Genomic DNA, 25,224 nt, shown 5'->3' on the forward strand with positions numbered 1-25,224 from the left:
AACAGGGGTGGTTTGAGGCTAAACAGGAAAGAAGGAGAAACCTGCACAGTTTGCGTTTCTTTTATGTTCACTTTCTGGCTTTTCTTTGATAAAGAGGTAGATGCTTCACACACTGCTAATGTCTGTAAGCATAAGATAACATACATATGGTACAAGATTAGACAGAAATGCTTGGAGATTGGCACCCGAGAAAAGGTACCATCAGCAAGAGAGTACATTCATGATATCAGCAGTTTCTCTGATCCCCTGGTGTTTCACATTTGAGAATATCAGAATCCCAACAAGAATTCTGTGCAGGACAGTGAAATAGGCTCTGCCGAAAGAAGCAAAGGTCCCCTGAAGGCTTTAGTAAAGACACCAGGCATTTGCACTTAAACACTGTAATTGGCAGCAATAATTCAATCCATATGGCACACAGGATAGCTTTTTCAACAGCAATTCTCACAGAAGCTAAGACAAAACAGGTAATGGCAGAAAATTATTGTAGTAACAGAGAATGCCTCTGTGGATCAAGGGGAGTCATTTGTTCCACATGAAAAGAAACATAAACAAATGAGATGAACACACTTAATAATGCATGCAACTTACTATAATCCACTACTTAAAATATAATAAAATGGGGAAAATTATGTCAATATTTACCTTGTCTCTAAGTAGGAAAAGACTCCTTAAGCACAAAAGTAGTATGAGAAAACAAAAGAAAAATGTATCTATTTTATTAATTTATTAATATAATCTGCATATAAAAATTCATGAAAAAATAAAAATAAAACCACAACTTGAGGAAAATCATTTTGCAAAAATTTGAAATATGTGCAAGATACTCATCATAGTGTTTATATCACTGAAAACAAGTATGTTTTCTATGACAAAAATGTCAAACCTACAAATTTATAAATTTTCCTACAAGCATACAAGAATATTATGCAGCTATTAAAATTACGTTTTGGAAAAATGCCAATATAATGATCACATAATGTTAAGAGAATAAGAGAAAAAAATTATAAATCCTATTATAATAAATATAGATCTATTTACTCACAGGAAAAAAAAATCTGAAAGTATATCACAATAATAGTAATACTTACTATTGTCTGTGCCAGACATTGTGTTGCTCTGTATTTTTTTTTAATGTTTAATTATTTAAACATTAAAGAGAGAGAGAGAGAGCTGAGGAGGCACAGAGGAAGAGAGAGGGAATCCCAAACAGGTTCTGCGCTGTCAGCCTGACATGGGGCTCAATCTCACAAACCATAAGAACATGACCTGAGCCGAAATCAAGAGCCGGACACTCAACCAACTGAGCCACCCAGGTGCCCCTGTGTTGCTCTTTAAATGTACTATGTCACCGAAGTTTCGTAACAAACCCATGAGACAGGTACCATCATCATGCTATTTTTCAAAAGAGAAAACAGACACAGAGAGGTGAGGTCATATGCTCAGGGCCATATAGTTTGAAAATGCAAAGTCCATCAAAGAACCCAGACAGTCTCCTGAGCTTATATGCTATCGATCACCACAACTCCCTAAGATGTAAGTCTCCTCTGATTTTAAAGGCTCATAAATTAAGGTATCCAAATATGTTAGAAATAAAGTGGGAATTTTTTTTTTAATCTTTCCCATAATACTTGAGCAATTCTCACTATCAAACCTGAGAACATTCACTTGATATCTACAAGCTTGGAACCTCTGATCCACTCAACTTACAGGATATCAATAAGTGAAAATGAATGAAGATCCAGAATTCTTAGCTGCTGTTCCCTTCGTATATTCATCATTGCCCAAATAGATTTCTCTTAAAAGAGTAAATCTTTTGAGAAGTTTGAGGGTTTTTGTATGTTTTTTTCTATAAGGCTATTGCATATCTTTTGAGTATGGATCCAAGCTATTTTGGTCTCTGTTCTTCCCATTATTTATTCTCATTCAAATGAAAATTTAAATACAAACTAGCTACCCATTCATCAAAATTGCTTCAAATTTATTTATGGTTCAGCAAAGAAGAGCTTCTGGGAATAAGAGCTTAAAGTCTATTATAGTTTCTATTAATAATTGTAGTCACTAATTGCTATGAGAACTTTTTTGGATATGCTAACATATAGTTAAAGCAAAGCCAGTCCAACAGACTCCTATAAATAGCATTGTGTGGTCTCACAAAAGTCATGAGAATTTTGTAAGTTTGGAGGGTGGGAAAGTAGAGACACGGTTTTCAGATTTTTTAAACGTTGTTATCATGGACTCAAAAGGCCAAAATTTAGAAACTGTACTCACAAATTCTTTATAACTAATCCTCCCGATTGCCTTAATTATTTTAGAATTACCACTTTTCTAAGGCAGTTTTAACTATAACTGAGATTAGACAGGGTTCCCAAGTGCTATTTTTGCTCAGATTCATTAAATCAAAATGTTTAAAGTGCTTGCTATGTGCCAGGCACCATTCTAGGCACTGGAAATAAAGCAGCAAACTAAGCCAGCAAAAATCCCTGTCTTGCTGGAGCTTAAAGGCAATATGCTGATGGTACACAGAAAGCAAACAAGGTAAAAAACAAAATGTTACATGATTAAAGCAGCTATGAAGAAAAACGAAGCAGTTCGGGGGATATGGAGTACCAGGGAGAGGAGGGGCCACAGTGGTAAAAAGCGTGGTGGGGAAGTCCTTACTGAGAAGGTAACATTTGAACAGGCACCTGAATTAGGAAGGGAGGAAGCATGGAGGTAGCTGGGGAACAGCATGCTAGACAGGGGAACAGCAAGTACAAAGGTTCTGAGAGGAGACGGAGTCCATATGTGTTTGAAGAACAGAAAAGAGGCTTTAATGGTTTCAGTGGAAAAGAAAGATATGAAGCCAGAGAAGTAACAGAGGAGCCAGGTGCTCTAGGGCCTTACAGGCCAGGCCAGGGACTTTCTTTCTCTTGGAGAGGCATAGGGAGCAACAAAACAGATGGACAGAATTATGATAGGATTTATCATTCAAATGTAGGTATCTTTGCTGGTGAAAATGCTAAGCTGATGGGACACTGGGACAACACAGGCAGACCACAGCTGTTCAGGCAACCTGGTGGAATGAACCAGTTGCCGTGGTGATGGAGCAGAGGACCGACATGATCTTGGTTTGAGCTGGATCACTCTGGCTGCTGTTTTAAGATGAGCATGAAGATTAGGAGCTGCCGTAACCCAGGTGAGATGTGGTGGCCATGGCAGCTTCTGGGTGTGTTCTAATGTAAAGCCAGCAGGACCCAGGGATGGATCAGAGGTGGGATGTAGAGAAAGAAGGTTTGGGGACTGAATGACTGTAAGACCTCAGCTGGCAATAATGAAGTTGAGGAGACTCAAGGAGGAGCTATCCTGTGGGTGGCAGCATGAGGAGCACATGAAGTTGGAGATGCCAACAGACATCCAAGTGGAGATGGTGAATGGGGAGTAAGACACAGTTCAAAGAGTCGTGTGGGAGTCACCAGCATGTAGATGGCCCGTAAAGCATCAGAATGGATGGCATCCTTAGGGAGACAGGGCAGATGAAAAAGAGAAAACTGTAAAGGACAGAGCCCTGAAGCCCTAGTAAAACTCTGTTTTACTAGGGAGGAGAGGAAGACACAACAAAGGATGAGAAGGGGCAGCCAGGGAGGTAAGGAGAAACTAGGAGAGGGTGAAATCCCAGTGGCCAAATGACAAAAGTGTGTCAAGGAGAAGGGGGTGATCAACTGTGATACATGATGCTTTGGTCCTAGCAAGCTGAGAACTGAGAGATGCATTTTGACATGTTCCCAGTAAATACAGGGATGGTGTGTCTATACTGATGCATGAAAGGAGAGGTATGCACTCATTAATTTACCTCTAATACTCCCTTGCAGGTCACTGAATTTAAGACCCCAAGGGGTATGAAGTGAAGAGGGGAATACACATCCCAGAGAAGCCAGGCTTCTTGTACAAAAGTAGGTAGTCTGTACCATACTGTGTAGCTTCTGGAAGAGAACTAGACATGTCCACAAAGCTACAAAAGCATGATAAGTCACTTTTAGACTAGATCTGCCCCTCCTCCCCCCACCAAAAAAATCACTACACTCTTCACATCTGATGAAAGAGATGAACTTCTCCAGATGAAGGAGAAGAACACTGCTTCTCCACATGGCCTGTGTTATAAACATCACATTCACTAACCCAGAGGTCATTTCACATCTTTTATTCTTAAATGTATACACTGAATACTGTTGCAGCTATCTGTTATTTTGCCTGTCCTATTGCCCTCTCCCTCTTCTTTGGGGTAACAGCACCTCAATTTTCCTCTGGAAATTTATCCCTCCCACCCAACAGCCATCCAAGTGTGATGGCCAGACCCCAGGGAAGCCAATGAGACTCGTGGTCCCAGAACTAGAATTCAGTGATACAAGAAAGGAGAGCAGTTGAAGAGGATTCATCCTAATTGTGGGGCCAAAAGAGCCTCGAAATCAGAAAAAAAAAAAAGCCAGAAAATCATGGTCCCTTTACCACCCTGATTCCTTTAGCAACTGACCACTTGACATACTATCATCATGTCTAACATCTGGATTTTCCTTCCGTTATGCAACTTAACCCACCTTCCATTAATAAATTCCTTTAGCCCAGGTCAGCCAGAGCCAGTTTCTACACCTGGAAACCAGAATACACTGGTATACCCACCACTTTCCAAATTCTGTGGTAGCCAATAAAACTCATAAATTTTCAAGTCAGGTCCATTTTCCAACATAAGTAAAAATGAAGGTTTTTCTTTTTTATTTGCATCCAAGTTAGTTAACATATAGTGTAATAATGATTTCAGGAATAGAATTTAGTGATTCATCACTTACATGTAACACCAGTGCTCATCCCAACAAGTGTCCTCCTTAATGTGCATCATCTGTTTAGATTTCCCCCACCCAATACCCACCAGCAACCCTCAATTTGTTCTCTGAATTCAAGAGTCTCTCATGGTTTGTTTCCCTCTGTTTTTATTTGATTGTTTCCCTTCCCCTATGTTTATGTTTTGTTTCTTAAATTCCACATATGATTGAAATCATATATTTGTCTTTCTCTATTTCACTTAGCAGAATACACTCTAGTTCCATCCACATTGTTGCAAATGGCAAGATTTCATTCTTTTTGATCACCAAGTAATATTCCATTGTATATACATACCACATCTTCTTTATCCATTCATCAGTTGGTGGACATTTGGGCTCATAAAAATGAAGGTTTAGAGGCCATTATTATATTGGCATAATATTCTAATAACCATTCTGATATTCTGATTGTAAATGTTTCTTTCACTGACATTTCTAAGGAGCGCCATTCTTTTTATTCATTGGAAACATTTGTCTTTAACCAAAGTAGTGGATTTTTTTTAATGGCTGTTTCATCAGGACAGCAACCAAGCATGTGCCTCATTCAAGATTTCCTATTCTTTTTCTATTCTGCGGGGCTTCCATGGCTTTCGTTATTTTGTGGAAATGCTTAGGAACAACTAGTATAGAAGGGACAGGACAAACTTGTTTAGACAAGTCGTCATTCAGCCATTCAGGTCACATTAGTGAGTATTATTTTAATAATTGTGAAGAACTTGATCTCTAGAGCATTTACATTTTACTTCAGTGAATATAGATAGGTGTCCCTTGGGTACTCATTAGTGATACCAATTTTGAATTTTCATTGACTGTAGTTTTCTGTATGTTTAAAATATTTCACTTATTTGGAATTGAAGTGTCTGCCTCACAGTTTCTGTTAAAAAGCTGACATAAACCATTTGTTTGAGAGAAATATTCTCAAAGGTTTAATACCCACATCAGGGCAGATCACCAGGGGAAGTAGTCTTATGGCTTCCTACCCTACACTTTAGGCTCACAGATTCGCCTGCTAGACCTACAACTTGACACAGCTCACCAGGGAAGACTAATGGGAGAAATGGTCTGGTCTGTCCTACCTGAGAAAAGGAAATGTTTATATGTGGACCTTCTCTACATTTCTGATAATATCTTTATAAAGGCTACCGTCCTTTTGTTTAAGTCTGATGAGGCAAATGTTTCTCTCTTAGTGAAAGCATGGGCCTCCCTTCAGGCCCTCTGAGAATCTCAATGGGTTCCCTCTGATTTAGTTTCCATGAGGCGTCAGTGGATCTCAGTTTAGATCTGAAGGCAAACTTCGGGATAAACTATGATGATGGTAACAAATTAAGACATATTTGTATTACTAATGTAAGTACGAAGCAAGGGCAGCTTCTAGGCATTAGACACTGATGGTCTTGCAATCCCTCATGTGTCACACTTGCCTGGTTGCCACAAAGCCTAAGGCTGACCTCTGCCCTCTGTGAAAGGAGGTGAATTATTTGAGGGCAAGCACAGAGATGACCCTTGGCGGTTGCCCTTTTTTTCTTGTTCGAACAAGCACAACAGAAAGTGGTTTTTACAGACTGGATCCATGAATAAAAAACAATCCTCCAAAGCCAAGTGCAAAATAAACATTTTGCCATTGGTGTCATTATCACCATGTATGCAGACCTGTGACTAGTGAGCAGGTTAGACATTGAAAGGAGCTCTGGGTTGTCACAAGGACTCAATATGTGCCACATCACTCAATTTTCCAGGCAGTCCCTGCAGACTAATAACACATAAAGGAATTTCCTGAAGAAAGAAATATATTACAAATACATGAACTTCAATCAAAATTTTTTGAAATGGCTCTCTTCCAAGAATTCTCCTCTTGTTTTATTAGTGAGTCTCCTCTTAGGTTTTATTAGTGAGTCAGAGAATAAACTTCCTATTTACTTAAAAAACTTAATAAAAATTACACTCATCAAAATGTTAAAAATAAATTTGAACAAAATTTACAAATCATATTTATATATTTTTGTCATCATACTTTGAAGGCATGTTAACTCTTTCATGTCAACAGTATACTAAGTGATTATCTTTACTTTCTGCTTTATCTGGAAGATAATGTCTTAGACAATGAATATTTAGGACTTAAATTCTGACCTTGTTTGGCATAGATATCATCTTTCTGCTTCAGGTTTTCAGTCTTTTTTTAAGTTTATTTATTTATTTTTGAGAGACAGAGAGAGAGAAAGTGCAAGCAGGGGAGGGGCAGAAAGACAGAGTGAAAGAGAATCCCAAGCAGGCTCCACGCTGTCAGCAGACAGCCTGACTCGAGGCTTGATCTCACAAACCATGAGATCATGACCTGAGCCGAAATCAAGAGCAAACCTGAGCTTAACTGACTGAGCCACCCAGGTGCCCATCAATCTTTATTTTAAATAACAAAATTGGCTTTTACTTTTCGTTTTTTCTTTCTTAAAATGTCTCTTATTATTTCATATTATCATCCCTTTCCTAAAATAAGTATCATTTCTATAAATAAATGCATACCGGTTAGAAGCATGGATTCTGGAGGGGCGCCTGGGTGGCGCAGTCGGTTAAGCGTCCGACTTCAGCCAGGTCACGATCTCGCGGTCCGTGAGTTCGAGCCCCGCGTAGGGCTCTGGGCTGATGGCGCGGAGCCTGGAGCCTGTTTCCGATTCTGTGTCTCCCTCTCTCTCTGCCCCTCCCCCGTTCATGCTCTGTGTCTCTCTGTCCCAAAAATAAATAAAAAACGTTGAAAAAAAAAATTAAAAAAAAAAAAAAAGAAGCATGGATTCTGGAACAAGACTTTGCCTAATAGCTTTCAAATCTTGAGCAAAACACTTACCTCTCTGTGACTCAGTTTCTATGTCCAGAAAAAGAGGATAACAGTACCTAACTCATAAAGTTGAAGTGAAAATTACATATTACATGCCTAGCATACACTAAGTGCTACTGTAGGGTTTGCTATTAGTATTGTTGCTATTAATTTATTTCTAAGCCCTTGAGAGTTACCTTTTCTTATTTTTTTGATAGTATCAGTGCTTGGAATGGAAATGTGAACCTACTTTTTCTAAAAGTGACTAAAACCCATTAATTTCTGTATATTCTTCCATCACAAACACTGGACATATAATATTTTTTTGCAGTATGAGAATGCAGGAAATGTTTATCTGAGAAAAGGAAATATGAAAAGAACTGGAACTATGATCATAGGATATTTCAACATTCATAACAAAGGTGGCCTAAACAAAAAGATTACATGTTCCCGAAGGTAAGACTGAGATGCCTGTTTCCTCTGTCAATATGTAGCAAGCAAGAGAAATGACAATGTTGGATTTGGTCCTAGAGGCTGAGCCAGACATAACAAACAAGGTTAAGGCTGGGGCAGAGCTCACATTCACGACCATGTCACACATCTAAGTATTTGAAACATCAACAGGATTTACATATGGTGATGCTGCATTTTAGACAGAAAGGATCATCAGGAAACAAAGTTTGGTGAAGGAAACTAGCATAAACTGTCAGTTATAAGAAACTTCAGAAATTGGAGGTCAGGGACAGATGACCTTCTCAAAGCATTACTAAAAAGTCAACATGAAATGCACTATTTTTGCTACTTGCCAAAGTAGCACACCTTAAGGGATACTTTTAAAATGTATTATCAGAAGTGTCTTAGGAAACACCCTACTTCCAACACAGTGGCCAAAAACAATTCTACAGGAGGATGAGAGCAATTCAGAGCTTGATATAAGAATTGTGACTGACCTTAAAGAGAATGTAAGCTGGGTCATCTGGGCATTCAGAAGAAATAATAGGACTACATTCACCTGCACATAACAGGAAACTGATTAAGTTTTCTTAAGGTACAAGAAATTCAGAAGAGGTATTCCAGGGCTGGGACAGCTGCTCAAAGGTACAAATAAAGACCAAGGCTCCCTCTAAACTCCCATCCTCAAGGTCACAAGATGGCTGTACCACACCCTGGCTAGAAGAAATGGGTAAGAGTACAGCAAAAAGCAAGTTTTTGCTGAATCTTTTAAAAAATCATCTTTATCAATTTTATCAATAATCTTTCTAAAGATACCACCCAGTAGACTTCCACTTCATCTCACTAAACTTTACAGCAAGGGAGCCTTGAAGGTATTTTTAACTGGACACATAGTTGTTCTCAACAAAACCAGTTAGTAAGAAAGGGAGTTTCAGTAATGAATAGGTAGACAACAGGCAGTGTATGTAACACAATGATACCTTATGCAATCTAGGGGCAGGACAATCTTCCTCCAATACTGTCTAGGGAAGAAGATGTCAACCTGCCCAGCTGACATGAGTTGGTTTAGAGAAGCTTTCCTAGAGGCTGGAATCTGCCATTGTGATCATCTAACTCTAAGCTCCCCAACAACCTGCTAATAGTCATTTGCCAACCATAAAAACCTTGCTCCTGTGGACAGACAGAATGCACTGGACAGGCAAAGCCTTTATCCTGACAAGTATATTTTGTATTATAAATGAACTGACCTTCCACTTTACCACCTAACCACTTGTGGATCTCAGTTTCCTCAATCAGTCCCTGAGGACCTGGTGAACTCTGGATTCACTATCAAAACTAATCTCTCTCAGTTCTAGTTTGGCTGAAATAGTTTTGTATTTCAAAACAGGGGGTTGTAGACATATATATCATAGGATTTGACAAAATATATTAAACTGATGTCAATATTTACTTATCTTGGCATCTTTCCCAGACTACACTTAAATATACAAAATTTGGTTGTTATGATCCTCAAGTAAGGAAAATAATCAACTTAGGAACAGGAAGGTTTGAATTAGGAATTGGATAAATTAATAAAAGTTTTGGGTGGACTAGAACCTCACTAATTAACCCTTAATTCTATGCAAGTCATATATTTATTCTGGCTGGGAAACACTTTCTGATCATACATATTTGGTGATGAGTTGACTTTTTTTTTTTTACTTTTGTTTTTTTTTTTAATTTTTTTTTTCAACGTTTATTTATTTTTGGGACAGAGAGAGACAGAGCATGAACGGGGGAGGGGCAGAGAGAGAGGGAGACACAGAATCGGAAACAGGCTCCAGGCTCTGAGCCATCAGCCCAGAGCCTGACGCGGGGCTCGAACTCACGGACCGCGAGATCGTGACCTGGCTGAAGTCGGATGCTTAACCGACTGCGCCACCCAGGCGCCCCTTACTTTTGTGACTCTCCTTAATAACTAAATTTAAAACTTCTCTTGAAATGTACCACATAGTGACACAGCACAAAATGAACATGCATGGGTAAATGGCTATCTATATATACAATGCTTCAAATACTCTTATCTAATGTTGGGTGATTATATCAGATGATAATAGCTACTATATGATAAGCACCTACTGTGTGGCAGGTACTTTATATGCATAACCTTATTTGATGACAGCAACCCTGAAAATGAATATTATTATTTCATACATCAGAATGAGGAAACTGAGGCTTGGGGATGATAGAGAATTGCCGAAGGCACATGACAAATAAGTGGCAGAGAAAGGATATACACCCGGCTCTCTCTGCTGCCAAAGCTTGAACTCTTTCTCATACATACATGACTGTGCTCCCTGGACTGCTCTTTTTAGTGTGAATAACACTGAACCAAGCCAAGAAATCTTTGAAGTTTTGAGCTGAAATAGACAATGGCACAAAACAATAAAATAGATCTTGTTCAAGAAAGATTATGGTACTTACCCCAGAGCAACACATCTCCTTTCTTAATTCCCAGTCTAGTGTTTGCCTTAAACCAAGGCCCCCATCCCCTTTTTGACCTGTTTTTTGAGAGCCAGAAACCAGTAAGATGGCATCATTATTTCATACCCACACAACTGCAGTTAAGAGCCCTGGCAGAGAGACCAGCAAGTAAATGAGATGACTGGAGGTGACTGAGGTGATGATAAAGTCCTTCATCAGTTTACTAGAAGAGATTCTATGCACTCAAGCATTCAGACGTCTCCAAATTGAGCTATCTTTTAGATTCAAGCTAATTCAGTATGCCATTTTCTAATTTCTATAACTACCCCTTGTGTGTACATATATGTTTCTGTGCGCAAACTTTCGAATCTGCAGTCTGACCAAGTAAGTCACGGTGAAGAAAGCAGCCAACTCAGAATTAAACAGCTACAGGTCTGGGGGTGCCTGGGTGGCTCAGTCAGTTAAGCATCCAGCTCTTAATCTCAGCCTGGGTCTTGACCTCAAGGTTTTGAGTTCAAGCTCTGCGCTGGGCTCCAAGCTGGCTACGAAGACTACTTTAAAATAATTTTAAAATAATAAAATGAGGGGCGCCCGGGTGGCTCGGTCGGTTGGGCGTCCGACTTCGGCTTAGGTCATGATCTCACGGTCCGTGAGTTCGAGCCCCGCGTCGGGCTCTGTGCTGACCGCTCAGAGCCTGGAGCCTGTTTCGGATTCTGTGTCTCCCTCTCTCTCTGACCCTCCCCCGTTCATGCTCTCTCTCTGTCTCAAAAATAAATAAATGTTAAAAAAAAAATTTTTAAGTTAAAAAAATAATAATAATAAAATGAAAACAATAAAAAATAAATAGCTACAGGTTTGAACGTTCTTCTGAAAGATTTTACAGTGTAGGAGGAAGGGTCCACTTTTCTTTTAGGAATAATTAACCCATAACTTTTTAAAAGGGCAAGTGCATGTCACAGAAAAAATAACATTAAATTTTTAAAAGAATAATATAAAAAGCCTACTCGTCCACTTCTATGCTTGCAAATATCCAATGAGAAAAATAATGGATATAAATGTACTGATGTTTTTCATGTTACAGTCAAAGGAGAGAAAAAATAGAGATGGTGACAAAAAATCTGAAGAGGAGAAGGAAAAAGAGAAAAAATAGAAAGAACAGAAGAGAAATGTAACACAGAAAAAGGGAAGGAACAGGGGAGAGAAGGCAAGTACCTGTGATGTGGTAGAAGGAAGAATGAGAGGAAAGACAATGAGAAACTATAGGCAGAGGAAGAAAGGGACCAAGAAAGAGAGCAGGTGAGATATAGATGGAAGGAGAGTGGACAGAGCAGGAAGGGCAGAGAAAGTGGATTCTGAGATGTACACTCATCACTGATTGGTTAACTATGATCACACCTCCATGTCACTTAGTATGTGGGCACCAGCATACATCAGTGGCAAACAATCTCGGGTTTTATAGTTGCAAAGAATCCTTTAATCAATAACGTTTAATTTATTCTGTTTTCCAAATAAAGTTTTCTTTTTCTCAGGAAAGATAATTTAGTATCAAAAGATAACCATGGTTTTCAGTGTTTACTCTGAAACATTAGAGTTCCTATAACTCTCTTCATGGCATTCAAAACTATCTAATTACCTTCGCTTTGGTTTTTTGAGTGATTAGAGCTGCCTTAAGCCACAAAGCAACACCTGTACATTTGTACTGATCCTTCAGCACACACCCACATCTCGTTGCTATATTGGTTCCTACATGGGGTTGAATAAAGAAGGAAAAAAACATGTATAGTTTTAGCAAAGCATACACTTTAGAAATAATTGGTTAACCCATAGGCAGAGCATTCACCCCTTTAGAAGCTCTGCCTTCAGTGAGATGGGGCATAGCAGGTACCATGGCGAAAATTACTCTCTGAGCTACACAATTAAAACCAAAGAGAGATCACCTCAGGAATTACCTGACAGCCAAGAACATATATACTTTTAAATATACCATTCCTGTGTTTGGACAGTCATTATGAAATCTTCATATTTGAGATTTCAACGCCAATTTCTGAAAATGTGTTTTTAATACTTTTTTTGCTTAAACTTGATAATAATGATATTACACAGTTTGGTTATTTAATAAATGAGGTGGGTTAATCATCCAAATGTTTCCTGAAACCAAAATATTTAGATAAATGAATTTCTCTTTTTATATGTGCTGTGTCTTTACTCAGATGAAGCCTAAGCCATTTCTCTTTGTTCATAGTGAACCTGCCATTCTAACAAAATGCATTCCACCTTCCTTCTCTTCCTGACAGAGGGTAGGGCCATCAATTTTTGCTATTTCTATATTACATAAAGAACTTAAAATTTCTTTAAGAACTTTATATTTTGTGTGAAAATACGTACAATTTTTTTAAATGCCAATGTTCAAAAAGTACTGATTACTCAATTTATATATGCTTTTCAAATGTAAAGGCTATTTGAAATACTAAGGGTTCAATGCATCAGCAACTATTTGTGAACATTAAAGCCATAGTAAGTGCCATTTGAAATAATCAGAAGAACAATTCTGATTATTGCAACACATTCTAAATAAATTGATCATATAAGGTTCCCAGGTTGTTCTATAAAGTTGATCAATTCCAGAGAGGGAAAAAATAAATCAAAAATGGCTCTTAAATGTATTCTTTTGAATGAAACTCATTCATGAAAAAATTTGAAAGTCAATAGTATGGAACTTTAAAGTCTTGTTACAATCACATATCATCTACTTTTTAAAGGTGAAAAGAAAAAATTATGGGAATAAGACAGTTCTATAAAAAACATATGATTATAATGATACAACTTTATTTTATTCTTTAGTGTTTTTCATGAAAATAAAATAATAGTTTAAAGAAGCACAAAAATTGGAGGGAAGTACTCTAATTAAATAATTTCTGGTAATGAAGAAAGAATATCTGCCTAAATGAGATGTTTTCAATTATGAGCCTATAACTTGATTTAAGTCTTGATTTTTTAACCTCTCATGGGGAAACACACTAAAGCAAGATTTATATGATTTATGAAACAATCTGAACCACCTCACTAAAAAATGTTTGAAATGAATTGTACAGAGTGAGATGAAATATATAACAAGTAAAGCAAAATGCTTTAAAATGGTCAATTTTCACAGTCACATACAAATAGGACACAGCTGCAGTTCACTTTTAAATTGCATTTAACAAATGATCCTAACAGTTTAAGTATGCTGATTCTGAAATCTGAGACAAGTAAAGGACAAATAACCACAAACCTGATTGACAACACAGTTACCTTACCAATATCACATTACTTTAATTCAAATGATAAAATCATTCCCTTGAAAGGAATTTAATCTGGAGTATATTACCAAAAACTACGTCTGACATATATATCATTCCTATATTTGAAAGGTCATTATACTGCACTGCCATTGAACAGTGATTTTTAAATAGCAACCAGTTGATTCCAGAACACATATATTTATAATAGTAATACTGGCTATTGTTATGACAAAGTGGTCTTTCTCCAATTATATCTTTTCTTAGGTAAATGCTCAGTTTTAGCAGGAAATGACTTTCCCAATCACCCCACAATATGATTAAATAAATAATGGAATGGAAATGTAGCATGAAAGAACCACCAACAGTGATACTGGATTTACAAAATACAATAAAATCCCCCTTCTAAAGCATTATACCACACTGTTAATTCAGTTCTGCTTAAGACAATTTTTTCCCCCTCAATCAATAATTTAGAACATTTTTTCACTGTTGAGGGAAGATTTGCCCCACCTTACGCATCCTTAAAGAACAGGGATTCTAGTCTATTTCAGGATTCAGATAAAATGTCTTACTCAAGCTCAGGCACTTTCCACAGACTCATTTACTTATGTTTGGCTTTCATAGTTGCTTTTTCTAATATCTCACCTCTCTTCTCTGAGGGTAACTGAGTAAGCCAATCTTATGAGTAGGTAGGTTCTTATTTACATGACTTCAATGATTTCTCTATCCCAAAATATAGTAACTGCCTGGTTAGTGATGCTAAAATTCTTCAAAACAATATAAAACAAAAAAGGAAAACATCTTTCTACCATTATAATTAAGACTGTGGGAGGATTCAATATTGATGAGTCATCCTTACTACAAATCAGTTGGGAGAGGAGTTATAAACAAAAAAGGATAGGTAGATACCTGAGGGTGAGAAGGAAGAGGGATTATAGTAGGAAAGGGAAGGTGCAGACATCAACTCAACCTTTGCATGTTTCACAATACTGCCCTGGTCCACAGGAGGGGAGCAGGGAATCGCCAGGTGTGGCTGGGAAAGAGAAATGGCTTCTGACTAGACCATCTAGGTTTCCATTTCCTATCTTCCCATTATTCACAACTTTCTACAAAAAAAAAAAAAAAATCAGGTTTGATCCTGGAAACTGTGTTGTAAAAACTGACCATACTTTGGGACTTACGCAAAAACAGCAAATTCTAGGGGAAATAAAGTTTCTGATCCTGATACCTTTCTAATTCAACATGATGGATGTGAGACCTCTTTTTGCTGAGCTTCTGGAGTGTGGTATACTCATGCAAGGACACCATAGTTCATTGTGACTAACAATGCCGTCTCAAGAGAGTCGTAGACAACAGAATTTAAAAGATACAAGAAGATGAAAACAGAAGTACCAAGTGACACCCTTTAATAGAGAGATGAAAACTAGTAGAAATAACCAGGCACTCTTTACAGAGTTGTCAAAACTGCAAATACATGGATAAACTATTTAATGCTGGAAATAGGTGACAACTGTTAGACATGCCAGTTTCAAATTCTTTAGTATTATATTTTTGTTTTTCAAAAGATTTTCAAAAAATCTTTAAAGAACAATGACACATACACAGACTCGTAATTTTGAACCACTTTTACACTAGACTGACATTTGCCTTTCCACTTCACATTCTGAGCTCTGTCACATAGCACAAGTCTCAGAGGGCAGCTGACATCATAGTCTGATCTACAGTAATGTTCTGTGTTAGGTGCCCTTGTACATATGACTTCTATCACAATGCATTCTTTTAGGTAAAAAGTGACAACCATCAGCTGTATGCAAACACCATTCCTCCAAATGAGGAGTCCAATGTAAATCATACAGAAGACTGATTTTTCCAGACATAATCGCTACCTTTAAAGACTGAGAAATCTCAAGCTAAGGTTTTACAGATTTCTGAGCTTTAAAAAATGTTGACTGAATGACCTTCTATTTTGGTCTCCTATAAAATGAGCCAACTGGAAATGTACAATAGGTTAAGTTTTCCTATGATCAGTTCAGTTCTTAAAGACACCATATAATTAACTTTAACATTATTTTTTTTAAGTCTAAAAGAAAAAGAGACACATGTAAGCCTCATTTCATTTTTAAACCATTCTTCTACCTGTAGAACATTTTACAGGGAAAAACTCTTACTGAAGGCCTGTAGCTACAGCCAGCTTCAAAATCTAAATATTTGATAAAACAGGTAACAGGAATTTAAAATATGACATGAACAATTCTCAAAGTTTATAATAATTTGATATTCTTGAAGTTACTCAAGAATAAAATTTCTCTATCTTTACTGACGGTGCGGAAAAGAGGTAGAAATTGAGGCTTCCCCCACGATATCCAACTTGAAGAATTACACTTTATTCTTACTCTATCTTTTCAGACTTAGGGATGTGATTATGGTCAGTCTTTGGCTGACTTATATTTGCCAGCTATCTAGCAAAAGCAAATGCTATGTCATATTTTAATATTTTTAAGTTTTCTACGATGGCACCTTACAAAGGATGAAGAAAACGGAAAAAAAAAACAAAAAACCACAAAACAGTAACAAGGCTTTGTTATCACATGGCCTTGCATTGCAACCTGGCAATTATACCTTTTAGCCCAGCTCTGGCTCACTTACCTACCACTCTCACTTAGAACTAATAACAGACAAGCCCCTTTGCTAAGGGTCATACCAAGTGACAGGCTCAATCAATCAGTCTGCAGGTTAAGTCTGGGTTGCCATCATACTGGCTGGTCTTTCCACTTAAAAGATTCTCACCACCTCAGAAAAAAACACCAGAACGTTATTGGGAAGAGAATGAGCTAAACACTTTATTAAAGAAGGGACTAGTTACAGAAAATTAATTTTACAAAGTCTAAAATTCCAACGAATTAGACTCCTGGCTTTACAGACAAGGCTGCCACCATGCCACAAGAAAGTTGTAAAAAGCACTATTTTAAATCCCCAGAAAGCATTTATTTACGCAAAACATTTTAAAGCAGATATGAAAGTGTTTTTAAAAAAAGAGAAAACTTAAGGACTCTCATCATTCTTACACGCATGTTTATCTGAAATGCCAGCTGCTGGGTGGATTATCTCCTGCTATGTCAATAACTGTTAGCCTACAAGACATCGAAACTATAATATGAGATTACTAGGCAATAGTTTCTATTTGATTGAGTATAAGTATTTTTGCCTTGAAATTCTAATCAAATAAATGCCTGTCGTGGCTTAGAAGTTCCATGGAAGTGAAATGCCCAGAAGTGCCAGAGGAAATAACAGAAAATGGACAGTATCTTCTTTCCCCACATACACGACTAACTAGCTTAAAACAGTCAAAATACATGCACCATACAAAATTATATTTCTTGTAGCTAAATTTTACTTCCTCAGTAATGTTTAATTTTGATGAAGGACTCCATAGTAATGATCCTCTTTTAAAAGGTATCTTTAAATTATAAGGGGCTTCCACAGCCCTTACCTGGAAATTAAAGCTGTGCAGATAAAAGACAAAGTCATCAATACACAACAGAGACCACTTGGAAAAAAGCAGCACGTTAAAAAGTAAAAGGAAATTTTTCTTAAAACCCATCTTACGGACATTTTAAAGGACACCTTATGAAGAATAAAGAGCTGGAAGAAAGCCGCTCCATTTCAGGAGGGCTGTCTGACACTGGATGAAATGAGGGACCCCTGGCTGGCGAGCAGCAGGAACTTTGCAGCGGTCAGGCGACGGCGCGGGGCAGCCGGGGACCGGGGCGCGTCAATCTGTCACCAGCCCGTCCGCCAAGCCCCGCGCCAGCCCCAACGCCACCCTTCAGGGGGAACCGGGAGCAGGACAAAGGTCTGGAATCCAAGCACGGGGTTAGGGAAACAAGACGCGCGCATCCACTGAACGTGCCGGCTGCAAGGACAAGGCGTGAGGGGGAACGACGCCAGCCCCCAATTCTCAGGCGTTTCCCACAAGAACCGGCTCATTACGAGCAGATGCGTGAAGGGAGTGTGTGGTGTGTGGTGTGTGGCGAATAAATCCCAACTCGCTGCTCGATCCTCACTAACTTTGTTCTCTGTCCCTTCACAGAGCTCTAGGTTGAGGGAAGGGTTCTCTTGGCTCTCGTTTAAATGGCCCCTTGGAAGAAGGAAAGAGATAAAAAGCTGCGCTCGCGGGCGCACCGGGCCGGGCGGCGAGCGCGGAGCCGCTGTGGTACCTACCATGGTATTCTTGTCCCGGTACGTAGTAGGTGGGGTTGCCCGCAATGTGCAGAGAAATGAGCACCTCGCCCTGCTCCCCATCCCCTTCCAGCTCCCCGTGGTGGGTGCACAGGAAAAAGAAGGGCGAGAAGCGGGGGTAATAGCCCACCGCCGCACGCGCCCTCAGCGTCGCCCCCAGCAACAGCGCCAGGAGGAAAGTCCGCGGGGCCCAGCAACTGCGCTCCATGCCGCCGCCGCCGCCGCGCGCCGCGAGCGCCGCTCGCTCATTCAGTTTGGGAGGCGCCGGGACGGAAGAACCACGCGCAGGGAAGGCGAGAAGGCGGCGGACGGGAGCAGAGAGGACTCGAGAGCGGAGCTCCGCCGGGAAGTTCGGCGGGAGACCACGGCTCGCAAAGTTTCTTTGGGCCGGCGGAGAGCGGGCCCCGGGCTGCGGGCGCCGAGAGCGCGTCGGCCGCCGCCTCCGTGCGCTGCCGCCGCCGCCTCTGCGCGACGCCCCTCGGCCAGGCCTGGGAAAGCGCCCGCCCCCCTCCACACCTTCTTAAAGCCCCGGGCGCCGAGTCCCCCCCGCCGCCGCCACACGTGTCCCGGCCGCTCCCCCGCCCCCGCGCGCCGCGCCGCGCGCGCCCGCCCGGCCCCCGCCCTCTCGGCCTCGCTCGCCGGCACCTCGCGCGGCGCGGGGCGTACGCCTCCCGGGGCCCCCGCGCCTCAGCCCAGTTCCCACCCGGAAGGGCGGCGGGGGGGCGCGGGCCGGAGGAGGGGGTTGGGCGGGGGGGGGGTGCTGTCGGGGGCCTCGGGGCCCGCCAATGTGCGGTAAGGGACGGAGAAACCTCGGAGAGAGAGAACCTCCCGCCAGCTGTCTGGAGGAGCACAAGGAGACGACCATCCCTTTTGGCCCTCAGATTTCCCTCTTTTTCCTGAGAGGAGGCTCGGGGTAAAGAGAGAGGTGGTGGGGCCGGCGCTAGCGCCGGATTCTTTGTCTGAGCCGCCTGCGCCCCGCGCCCCTCGGGGCTCGCCCGCCTCGGAGCCCGGGCGGTCTGCACTTGTTCTGGGGATCCGCCCGCGGCCCCGAACCGAGAGGGGCCCCTGCGCTCCCTTCCCAGGCAGGCCTCGCGTCCCTCCCGCTGCCCCCCGCCCGGCTCCTCGTCGCAGCGACTGAGCCTCATCTGTAGCCGGATTTTAAATGAGATTAAGGGAAAGTGGAATTGGCAGCCTCGAGTGGTGCCTGGAAATGGTGATTTGTGCTACTCGGGTGTGGGGAATTGTGTGGCAGGAAGGGCTGGCGGAGCTGAGCCCCGACAGGCGCTCTTCGCTGGACTGTTCTGTTATTCATTGCTGCTGGGTTCTTCAGGCGGAGAAGGTTGTAATTTTTTTAAATCAGTGTTTATTTCCTTTAAATGTCAGCTAAGACCAATGTCCCTGAAATAGGGGAAGGGGAAAACGTTCTGGGGAGATGCTGGCAGTGGTGATTGAAGCGGGTGGTAATGAGCTGCTGCACATGAGACTGTGGGGAAGTGAAATAAAAAGCACGGTTTTTAACCGAGGACGGCTGGCAGGAGCCCTGCGGCATCCAGAGATGGGGGAGCTGGGTTGCCAGGTTTTAATGCCTCTCCCCACCCTCCCTTGGCTTACCACCAAGCCCAGATAAACCCGCACGTACAGAAATGAGTAGATTATAAAATTGGAAAGAATGGTGTCTTTGCCTATTGGGAAGGGGGCGGCGTGAAAGGCAGGGTCCAAAGGGGAGACTTAAATAGTCCTTTGGTTGCAAAAGGAGGAGATTGTTTTTCTTCCTTGTATCCAAACCGAGTTCAGACTGGCAGAAAAAGCCCACTTCTGGCTACCTTCTCGTTTTCCTTCTTTTGATCCCCGAGGGCCTGACTGCTCTATATATTTGATGTAATCATCCTTAGCACTGCAGCTCTGTGCTGGGTGGAGACTATATGGGCTGTAGGTAAATTACTGCATTTAATACTCACACCACCCCCAGAGGCAAAAAATTATCTCCATTTCACAAGGGAAGAAACAGTCTGAAATGTTAATTTGCCCAATATCAGTAACAAAGGCTGGATGTGGGACAACCTGGCTGCTGGCTCTAAAGGCTCTCACCCAGAGCTGTCCTGCAACCATCTACAACCTTAGCTAGAAGGAAGACTACCACCACCACCTGTTCACAGCAGGCAATGTTGCCCTGAATAGAATTACAAGACACTCACCCCACAGCCGGCATGACTGTTACCATGTCTTCCTGTCCAGTTAGGTGAATATAACCTATCACAAAATGAATCACTTCTAGAACGAATCCAAAACTATTGCACATTTTTAGCTAACTTTAAACATGTTTACCATGTGCCCAAGTGCTGTCCTAAATACTTCAAAGACTAAACTCTTAATCCTCATAACAACTTTATGTGTAAAGCACTATTGATAGCCTCATTTTACATACTGTGAAAATGGAGCACAGAGAGGTCAAGCTGTGTGTCCAAGGTCACACAGCTGATAAGTGAGAGAGCTATGACTTGAACAGTCTGATTCTAGAGTCCCAGCACTTAACCACTGTAAACCACTTCTAAGGAATGCATGTTGGTATTGTTAGAGGGATGAGAAAAAGAACTATTCTTTACTAATGTCAGATTACCTCATTTAATCCTTACATTAGCGTGTGAAGTAGGTACAATTATTCTCACTTTTTAGAAAAGAAAGTTGAAATTCATAGAAGGTTAGTGATTTTTCAGGGGCACTCAGAAAAGGAGCCTGGGATGAAATCTGGCCATGCTTGTTCCCAAGGCCGCCGCTTTAAATAAATTGTCTTTAGTAAAAGCACTGATAATTGGTCCGGGACATAACCGGCACTTCATTCCCAGAAGGTCGCCAATTCCCAGAGGTCCCCCTTTTTCTATTCTATAGGAAGTACTCTCTTGTGCATCTTTTACCATAACTTTCTTAACATTCAATTTATATGACTAAGTTTATTTTCCAATCTTTCCCTTTGTTTCTGCTTTCTTAACTTTTTACAACATTACCTTGCTATGTGCATTTTGGTGACTTTCATACTCTTTTAACTACTCAGGCTCAAATCTCTGACTTCAGGCCCATGGTTGTTCATTAACAGGCATAGAGACTGTTTAAATAATGAGTGGTGTTGAGTTGCTTAAGAGAAAGGTAGATGCTGGTACACCCCACTTAGCAGTCCTTTGCACAAGCATGAGTACTTGTGCCCTTAAAGTAATAGAGGTCCAAGTTCACACATCTCTGATATTTTCATGGTCAAACCCAGTTCAACTAGCTATTATTAATACATTTTAATAATCTTATAAATAAATCAGGAAAATGCAAAGGGCCTATATAGAATCACCATGAACATTAGGAATTAGCATCTTTGGGGACACCTGGGTGGCTCAGTCAGTTGAGTGTCAGACTCTTGATTTTGGCTCAGGTCATGATCCCAGGGTAGTGGGATAGAGCCATGCATCAGGCTCTGTGCAGAGCATGAGCCTGCTTAAGATTCTCTCTCTCACTCTGCCCCTCTTGCCCCCTCATGCATTCTCACTTTCTCTAAAATAAATAAATAAATAAATAAATAAATAAATAAATAAATAAATAAATAAATTTCTCTAAAATAAATAAATATATATATATATTTATATATATATAAAATTAAAAAGAAATTAGCATCTTCCTAGTTGAGCAGTTTAAGTCTCACAATCTATTGGAGGAAAAGTAGGTTACAATTCGAAACTTCCAGTTTCCAAGCTCCTGTGCTAAGTCTTAGATCTTATTTCTATTTACTGAGTCATAATAAACATCTTCAAGAATATTTGGTCCACAAAATCTACAACCCTTCAATTTTCTTGAAATGCTTTTCAAGAAAAATTGGCTTACATCAAAAAATCTGCAAAAAATAAAAGTGTCAGGGGTGAAAATGACTAAATTTGTGGATAAGGGAATTTAAAATGGGGTAAGATTCCTTTTTAATTAAAACTGCTCTGAAGTGGCAATTACTCTACCAAAAAAATTACACTTAAGCATTCTTAGCCTATAAATCCTTTCTTGCTAATAAGTAAAAATTATTGCCCAGTACTGAATTTGAATAATCAGAACACAATGGGAAATACATAGATTCTATATTTATGTACATATAATAAATCAGATCCACAACTTTCAAATCATTGGGAGAAGATGAATCTAGATAAAATACAAAACAGACATTGAATTACATTTAAAAGTTGCAAGAGTTCACTCACTGTCTGCCTTTCACTGATCTTTTGAGTCCAAATAGCAAACATTTTGATATGTATGAGAAAGTAAATCTCTACTCTTATCTACTATGTAAAAGTCAAGCAGACAATATACAAAATTATACAAATATATATATGTATATATACATATATATATGTATATATACATATATATAGATGGAGAGAGAGACGGAGGGGGAGAGGGAAAAGGAGGGGGAGAGGGAGGGAGAAAGAGAACAAACAGGAATCAGCCAACTCTTTAGGCTCCAAATTAGTAATAAAGGACCAAATAAAAGGAAACCCTTCCCTACATAGAAGTAAACTTATAAAAACCTATTACTTGTAAGACATGATACAATCTGAAGAAGTTGAGACTCTTAAGCAAAAAAAAAAAGGGTTAGCTAAGTCTTTAGGGAATGAAACTTTGGTTTGTGAGTTCGAGACCCACATTGGGCCCTCTGCTCTCAGCACAGAGCCAGCTTTGGATCCTCTGTCTCCCTCTGTCTCTGCCCCACACCTGCTCACACACACACACACACACACACACTCTCTCTCTCTCTCTCTCTCTCTCTCTCTCTCTTTCTCTCTCTCAAAAATAAGTAAACATTTTTTTAAATGCTGAGAGAAGGAGAAAAAAAATATTTGGGGCCAAAACACCTACGTGTAAGAAGTAGCCTATTGGGAAGCAAAGTGGTAAATAGAACTACCCTATGATCCAGAAATTGTACTACTAGGAATTTATCCAAAGGATACAAAAATGCTTGTTTGAAGGAGCATGTGCACCCCATGTTGGCAGCAGTGCTATCAACAATAGCCAAATTATGGAAAAGAGCCCAAATGTCCAATGACCTATGAATGGATACACACACACACACACACACACACACACACACAAATGGAATATGACTTGGCAATCAAAAAGAATGAAATCTTGCCATTTGCAACAATGTGGATGGAACTGGAGGGTATTATGCTAAGAGAAATAAGTCAATCAGAGAAAGACAGATATCACATGATTTCATTCATATGTGGAATTTAAGAAACCAAACAGATGAACGTAAGGGAAGGGAAGCAAAAATAAGAGAAAAACAGAGAAGGAGGCAAACCATAAGAGACTCTTGAATACAGAGAACAAACTGAGGGTTGCTGGAGGGGAGGGGAGTGGGGCAGATGGGCTAAATGGGTGATGGGCATTAAGGAGGGCACTTGTTGGGATGAGCCCAGGGTGTTATATGGAAGTGAGGAATCACTGGATTCTACTCCTGAAGCCAAGACTACACTGTATGTTAACTAATTTGAATTTAAACAAACGAACAAAAGTGGTAGATTGAAGGCCTGAAAGAATGTCAGTGCTGGTGGAGTAAAGAACATCAAGGGAGACTGGCCCTGATGAGCTGTGAGCACAGCAGTGGACAGACCAGGCAGGGCCTTGTCAGCTACAGCAAGGACTGTGGTCTCCTTCCTGAATGTATTGGTGAGGCACAGGAGGGATTATAAGCAGGGACCTATACTGAGGTCATGGTCATAGATTTGGAGGGTCATGTTGGTTACAGTAGAATCGGGAGCAGGAAGGTAGATGCAGGAAGAGGATTCAGATGTGGTACAAGTAGTTCAGGTGAAAGATGATGGTCTGGGAGGAGAAGGCAGAAGGGGGGTGGAACTGAGAATATTTAAAAGACCCACAGCCCTGGGTGATAAACTGAATCACTGGACCCAGGGCTAAGGGGAGAGAGAAGGTGATGCCCAGTTTTCAGGCTTTTGAAGCTTGGTGACTGTGCAGTTCGATAAACTATTTTTAAAATACCTTTTATTGGGATGCCTGGGTGTCTCAGTCGGTTGGGCGTCTGACTCCCATGATCTCCCAGCCATGATCTCCCAGCTGGTGAGTTCGAGTCCCACAGTTCGAGCTGTGCTGACAGCTCAGAGCCTGGAGCCTGCTTCTGTTTCTGTCTCCCTATCTCTCTGCTCCTCCCCTGTTCACACTCTGTCTCACCCTCTCTCTCAAAACATAAATAAACATTTAAAAATTTTTTTTAATAAATAAAATAAAATACCTTCTATTAAGTAAACTTTTTTTTCAACGTTTATTTATTTATTTGGGGGGGGGGGGGACAGAGAGAGACAGAGCATGAACGGGGGAGGGGCAGAGAGAGAGGGAGACACAGAATCGGAAACAGGCTCCAGTCTCTGAGCCATCAGCCCAGAGCCTGACGCGGGGCTCGAACTCCCGGACCGCGAGATCGTGACCTGGCTGAAGTCGGACGCTTAACCGACTGCGCCACCCAGGCGCCCCTAAGTAAACTTTTTAATGAAGTATAAATATGCACAAAACAGTGAAAAAATCATGCTCAATGCATTTTCACAAACAGAAGACCCCTCTGTGAGCAGTATTCAGAGAACATTAGGCAGAAGTGCCTGTGACCCCTGGGAACCATCACTCTTCCCCAAGACATGGAAGAGATTTTAAACAGGGACATAATGTGTTTTCAAGATGGTTAATTTGCCTGCTTTTAAAGTTCATGTAAGCATAGCTATGCAACATACATGATTTTATATCTGGCTTCTTTGGCCCAACATCATGTTTGTAAGAATCATCCATGTCGTTGCATGTAGCAATAGTTTGTTCATTCTTACTACTATATAGTATATCGTTGGGATCACAATTTATTTATCTATTATTGTTAATGGAAACTTTGGCTATTTTCATTTTGGGACAACTACGAAAATGTGGTTAAAATTACTCTTGTGCATGTGTTTTGGTGAACATACATATACATTCAGTGAGGAGAAGGAGCACTGGATCACGGAGGAACTTCTTTTAATACATTGCCAAACTAGTGAGATATAAACACAAGTCTATAGGTGTACAAAATGAAGTCAAAGCAGGAATCCAAAGTTAAGCCACTAAGTGC

The 25,224-nt window shown here is 40.4% G+C and overlaps 1 protein-coding gene across 2 annotated transcripts in view; it reads right to left on the reverse strand.

The window, feature by feature from the left end:
- RELN (reelin) overlaps positions 1-18,582 on the reverse strand; it is a 535,402-nt gene extending 516,820 nt beyond the window's left edge. For both annotated transcript variants that reach the window (XM_025929644.2, XM_086696880.1), the window contains exon 1: positions 18,078-18,582. In XM_025929644.2, the coding sequence (XP_025785429.1) occupies positions 18,078-18,303 (226 nt within the window). In that variant the 5' untranslated portion in view covers positions 18,304-18,582. The remainder of the gene's footprint in view (positions 1-18,077) is intronic.
- Positions 18,583-25,224: the final 6,642 nt, after the last annotated feature.

Source organism: Puma concolor, chromosome A2 (genome assembly GCF_028749965.1).
Source record: "Puma concolor isolate L17-30 chromosome A2, mPumCon1.1.hap2, whole genome shotgun sequence".
NCBI lineage: Eukaryota > Metazoa > Chordata > Mammalia > Carnivora > Felidae > Puma > Puma concolor.